The sequence below is a fragment of the Pelecanus crispus genome, chromosome Z, assembly GCF_030463565.1.
Source record: "Pelecanus crispus isolate bPelCri1 chromosome Z, bPelCri1.pri, whole genome shotgun sequence".
Taxonomy (NCBI): Eukaryota; Metazoa; Chordata; class Aves; order Pelecaniformes; family Pelecanidae; genus Pelecanus; species Pelecanus crispus.
Window position 1 is genome coordinate 70,305,363 of NC_134676.1, and position 6,567 is coordinate 70,311,929.

Below are 6,567 nucleotides of genomic sequence, written 5' to 3' on the forward strand. Positions count from 1 at the left end.
TGTTTGTTAGTTAGCTGGCTTAGAGCTGCTTATAGGTGACTACAGGTATTGTAATACTCACCCACTTTCTTTTAAAACTTTCCATTTTAGGTCCGTATGTTGAAAAAATCCAAGCAGAAACAGAAAAAAACTGGAAGCCTGAGAGAGATGAGAGTGGATAGCATGTCAGTCTCCGAAGGAGGACGCTAAGTGGAGACCTGTGCTCAGAAGCGATGCAGCACACCTACTGTAGATACCAAGATGGTTCAGTAAAACCGAGTGCAGACAACTAGTGAAGAGGAGTTGCTTATGAGTGTGCCTTTCATTACATTTTGATAGTACTGTGTTCTACTTCATCTTTCAAAGATAGTGCCTCATTGTTACAAATAACTACTATGTACCACTTGTCTCATCTGAAATGTTTACTTTGGGTTGCTTTTCCATAAGCCGTTTTTCATGTATATAGAAACTGAGGCTAAACAGAGATTCCAAGATGCTGAGATTTCTGCATCTACCTTCACAAAGACTTTTCCTCTTCTCACAGCTTTTTCTTAAAGAAAATCATTCCATAGCTAAATTTTGGTGCATTGTTCCATAAATGAAAATGTGTTCCTTTAAATTAATACTCACAGTAGCCTCCCAACCAAAAAAAGGCAAAGACATGAGCTGCTGAGAACTCCTTGGATCAGTCCAAATAGCACAGCTGAAATGGTATTACCGTAAAGAGAAAAATACAAAACACAGGAGAAATGGTTTCTATAAAAGGAGCCCCGTGCACTGGGAAGAGAGAAAGTACTAGAACAGTTGAGTCAAAATATTTCACAGAGCTTACTTCAACAGTATTTGGACAGTATGAATGAAGGGGAAACAGCTTGTAGAGCAAGATTTCAACTGCAGCTTAGGTTCCTCTATATTATTCAGCCAAAGCCTGTTTTAAAAGGCATTTGAATTTCAGCAGCTACTACTCTTAACATAAAAAAGGAACAAGAATACCCGAGGCAGTATTACATTGTACTGATTTTTTTTTCCTGTCATTGAAACCATTATCTTTGACACCAGACTTTTCTTCTTGTCTTTACTTGTGCTGTTTCGTTTTCATTTAATTTGTCACCGTTGGACTGTTATTTAGCAGCAAGCTCAAAGACTAAAAGAATCATCACTAATTAGGGTAAATCAGTACCATTTAGTGTTCACCTAAGTAAATTAGCACAGTCATATGTTAGAGCTGAACTGAAGCAGCTTTGATGAGGAGCCTTAGGAGGTATTGAAGCTTGCAGTGTGCCTGTAACATGCTGTAGGCTTCAGATAACTGGGAATGCGATAGCCATTGTGGAAACTCACTTACCTGGTTAGCCTTCTCAAGTCCTTGGTGGGTATTGTTATCAGGTGTGGGCCCAGGGACACAGTCACTGTCTTTTCTCACTTGGATGAGTGTGTGGTCTTGAGAGGCTGTTCCTCTGTCAGCTCCTGTGAGACCGAGATCACCTCTCTGTGCTTACCTGTCTGCTGAAAATGTGGGGGTCCAGTACTTCTTTTACAGCTTCCTGCTAGAGATTGGTGCTAGAGCAGGCACGCTGGTCCTGTCATACACTACGTATATCTGCTGTCCGTGGCCGTAGTTGTGTTGGTCTTCACTCACATCTCTGCTGGTCTCATCTCACTGTGGTTCTCCAGTGACTGAGCCTTTCACTTCAGGGCAACATCATACACAAGGAGCCCTCTGAGCCAGTTGTGATGCAGGGGGCTTGCATGGTTTTGCCATTTGTGTGCATCTGCTGCTTGGAGCTACTTAAGCCATATTGGCCAGAGCCCAGTTAGCTAGGCAGTGGGCTTACTTGTCCTCTATTGCACAGTAGTAACTAATTCAGCTATGGATGGCATAAATTCATCACTCAAGTGGCAGCTTTAGGAGCATTCCTCTTGCCAGTGTGTCTAGAAAAACATGTCCAGCTGCTTCAGGGGACTTCAGTGTAACTTTGAAATATGCAAAAGCCATTTTGTGTTGGAGCCAGTTATGTGCTGAGGACGTTCTTGCTGTGTCTTGTTGATCAGTCTGTTGATCTGATCATTACCTGTGCTTTCTGCTTTCCAGTCACAGTGCAGATGAGGGTGTGAATGTGGGTGCTGCAAGACAGTCATCTATAGCAACAGAATGTTATAGCTAAAGCTATAAACAGAGACAAAACAGCCATACAAAAATGGCAGCTGCCTGTAACCTCTCCTTTCTGTCCAGTGATTCCTTATGTTCTTAGTGTTCTGGTAGAGATGCATTTGAAGGACTGACTCCTGTTTTCAATGAAGCCTGTTATTAATTGTTTAAATTGTTAATTTTAGGGATGTTCTTCAGGTACCACCATGTGGACTACAGCTTCTCTTTTTTTTCAACATGCAAACTGGACTCATGCTATGAAGAAGATAGTGTGGATAGTACAGAGCTAAAATCCTCATCTCCTGATCATTAAACACAGGGTTGTGTGCTTCGGCAGCTGGGCATGAAGGATCAGGTGGAGTTCTTCTGGCATCCTGGTACCACCATTACAAGGAGCAAGGTTAAAGTGTTGTATTTCAGGGTATGCCCTCTCAGGACGAAGCTCACAAATTAGAGGGGAAATCTGAAATAGATTGCTGCTTATAATTGTCCAAAAAGCCAGAGAAACTGCTTTGTGTCCTCAGGGCAGCAGAAAGAATGCATGGTCTTCTCTCCAATTGCTGACTCAGTAATGGCGAGCAAAACTTGAATTTTTGTTACAGAAAACATGCTAAGCTTTAAGCTTGCTGGTACTGACCGTCTCCTGCAGCCCAAGTAAATAAACCTGTCTTACTGTTTTTCCAGACATATATCATCCTGCAGCATGCAACTGACAGTGTTTCATGTTCTTGGCTTGTTAAGGGCCTGGTTGTGTCTCCCTGTTGCTCAGTATCTGTTATTTGAAATAACATGAAACTCTTGGGCCACAGTATTTTAATCAGCGGGCCCCTTACTGTGGCATATCCTTCCATGGGGATTTTCATCCTTGGAACCCTATATGAGCCTGTCTCAGGGTAGCATTGTAGTAGCAAGGCAACACAGAAGTATGAATGTGTTCTCCTGGCAACTGCCAGAGGGGATCCTGGTGGAGGACAGGAAAGCTTTTGAGTTTTCTTTTTTCTTTCCCTTTTCTCTTTTTCCAGAAGCAGACTCCCACATGTTTGAGCAGATGAGTGCCACACTGAAATGAAAACCTATCTTAAGAAAAACACACTTGGTATTTAAGGTCTCTGTGCATCATAAAATGATTCTTAGTGTATTTTGAAAACAAAACAGATTCCTAGGCAGTTGAGATAGGAAAGCTCTTGTAAAGCTTTTAAAAGGAGAAACTGACTATTTAACCCCTCTATTAAGATGTTCCGGTTTCAGGTACTGTAAAGGCCAGTATATCAAGAATATATATATTCTTTTGTTTGTTTTTGCATTTTCATCACACTTAGTATCCAAGAAGGCCTAGTATTTTCTTCCATAGTATGTAAGACTTCCTTGAAGAGAGGAGATAAGTCTTTGCAGTTAATACGAAACATTTTGACTTAGCCTTTAGGTTGAACAAAACAATGCAGTATAATTTACATGATAGTGGGCAGTTAAATGATTCTTGGCATTGAGTCTTCGACTAACATTGTGTAAGAACTTAGTGGTCACACGGCCAAGTGCTTTAAATAATGCAATAGCAAAAGCGTTGGGGAAGAGGCTTGGTTCTGTCAAGAGAGGTGTTAAATCACCATCAGGGACTCAGGACCAGGAACCATAGTCTATAGACAGGGAGGAGATGCAGGCACGTTGCTATCCTGAGCACACTCCTTCATCCTCTCTCCACTGCCCTGCCTTTTTACCTTGCCAATAAACCATGGCAGGCACAGATAGCACAGATAGCATCTCTACTGCTGAGACACACACTCCTGACCTTTTTACTAGTGTCCTACTAGGCTTTGCCAGCATGGGGGAGAGAAGGGTCCTGAGAGTCACGGTGCATTTCAAATATCCCGCTGTTGCAGACGAGGGAAGGTGGTCAGTTAGTTAAAATCTGTTTTGATGGGTAAACGCATTACCTCTGTCTTGAATTAGGAGAACTGAAATTCAAGAGCTCATCCCTGAGATACAGGTGCTACTTCAGAAAATTTGCTGCTTTTTTCCCCGTGGCTTTTACACTTGATTTGTATAGTTTAAATTGCTGATGTTTTCATCGCACTGATTTTTAAATGAAACAGTGTTATTTTGCCAAAAACTTTATTTATGTGTGTGTATATATGCCTGTGTGTACCTATATGTGCATACATACATATGGACACACCCTTTAAAAATAGGCCTTATTGTATTTCCTTTCACAGTGCCTGCTTGTACAGCTTTTGCTGTGTTACAGCGTTCTGATAGCACTCACTTCTGGATCTTTCTCTCACCAGTGTTGGACAGGAGGTAGAGCTTGCTTTCTTACTGGTCCAACTGAGGTTCCCAGCATGTATTTCTAATGGACATGTGCTTTGCAACGAGACATGATGGCAATACAGTGAAAGCACAACTGTTTTTAGAGTACAGTCTCTGCATGTGTACAGTTTGAACTCCTCTTTCTAGATTTTAATCAAGTTTCTATGTGTCTAAAATCAATGGCAATGGCTATTGTAGCATTTTAAAAACTAGAAGAAGCTGTAGCATAGTCCACTGCAAGACTTAAATAAGGAGCAAAACTAAATGAACTATTACAATTGTTCATTAATCTTCACAGTTACCCTCTTACAAGTATTGTACAGATTGCATTTCTTTAAAGAGCAAATAATGTACTTGTTTTGAATATCAGCTGTTTGGAATTGCTAAGCATTTACGCGTGCACATTACTCTGCAGCAGTCTGTTGGCATATAAATGTGTCATTATCAAATGAAGCCTCATTTTATAGGAGGAGAAGGTAAGAGGAGCTGTTGTGAAACTGAAAAAGGACTTATGTTGAAGACACAACAGATTTAGCTGCATAGGTATTTTATAATGTACTGACTGTGTGAGCAGGTGTGCCTGGTGTTGCATAGCCGCCGGTCCATACTCCAGCACTGAAACTGGGGGTGTGTTGGAGTTGTGCACTTGAGAGACCTGGCAGTAGATATTCTTTCAGTCTGCACCTCATACCTCTTCCTTACAACTTTCATAGTAACTGTGCATTTTCCTCTTCTGCTAGGCTGCCTTCCTGCCCTTTGGGCCCAGCCTTTGTACCACAACTGATAACAAAGGGACTGAGTATGTGGTGGTGAATGGGCGTGGAGAGCAGGGGAGTGGAGATCCTGCTCTAAAACACAGCTCTGGCTATTGGGCTTAGCTTCTACTTCAGCCATTTAACAGCTGTGCAGCAAAGACTCAGCAACTACTGAATTACTGTGGATTCATGGTGACAGTGTTGCCTCATTTTCAGGCTTTGATCTTTTATGCACCCAGGGCATGTATCACTTCATATACTTTTTGCACTTAACAGAAAATGCAGGTTAGGTAGGCTTAGGGTGTGGCAAAATTGCAATGTTTGTACTTTTTTGTAAATATGGGGATGAATCTACAGATACAAAGATGCACTTTCAGTAAACAATGAAAACAAGTTTGCAGAATGCAACTGTTGAGGAGTTTCTCTGACTGCAGCGTTCCAGCTCCAATGCTGTGTTCTCCTTGGAAGTCTGCTTGGGAATGAGAGATGGTATCTTCTTCCCATTGCAGTATGAATTTATAGCTGACTGACTGAAAGTTCATACATATTTTTAAACAATACAGATTGGCTGCTATTCTAAGATTTAGGTTTACTAGACTGATTTTATAATGCATAAAAGTAATGCTAAAGTTCTGTTTATAATGTCAACATTTACTCATTTGACCCTTGGCTTATAGGAGAGATCCAGCTCAAAGCTTTCGTTCCATTTGCTATTTAATGTGTATTTTTTTAACAGCATAGCCATTGTATGTGTGGAACGCAGTGAAATGAATGCAAATTACTAATCTTAACCTGCAGTTAGACCAGCAGTTTCAGTGTTTACAGGACAGTGACTATTGATTGTAAACCCGTACATTTTGGTTGAAACAATGCACTCTTTCCGTGTTTTGGAAGCATTGTTTCTGCTTCCTGTGACAATAATGAAATAGTTGCCTTCTGGTTTAGATTCCTGGTTATGCCTCTTTGGAGAGATTCAAATGTGGATTATGACTTTTCTGCCATGGACTCATAAGACAGAATTTCTACTGATAGAAGTGTTGTATTGAACATGTTTTCCAAAAGATTTACTTTATTTTTTGTGAAGATAATTTATGAGAATGTTTTATAAGCAGATCAGTGTTGTTGAAAAAGTTGGTCTGAAGTCTTGAAATAAATGTGTGTAGACATTAAAGACATATCCCAAAGCAAAGTATTTTTTAATAGGGCACTGTTACTGGTGTAGTTATTCCTCTGCGCTCTCCTAGCAACACACCCATGTAACATGTCGCTGTGCACAGCTCAAGTGTGTTACTTAGGAGAAGACTTGATTTTAGAAGACGTGGTTTCATTTCTATTGCACGTATCCCGTATTACACCTCTGGCAGCAACTCCTGATATAAA

At 40.8% G+C, this 6,567-nt stretch overlaps 1 protein-coding gene across 1 annotated transcript in view; it reads left to right on the top strand.

Moving 5' to 3' along the window:
- The window catches only part of DGKQ (diacylglycerol kinase theta), a 104,249-nt gene extending 102,477 nt beyond the window's left edge, over positions 1-1,772 (top strand). Inside the window, exon 23 of the mRNA XM_075727167.1 lies at positions 91-1,772. Within this exon, the coding sequence (XP_075583282.1) occupies positions 91-189 (99 nt within the window). The 3' untranslated portion in view covers positions 190-1,772. The remainder of the gene's footprint in view (positions 1-90) is intronic.
- Positions 1,773-6,567: the final 4,795 nt, after the last annotated feature.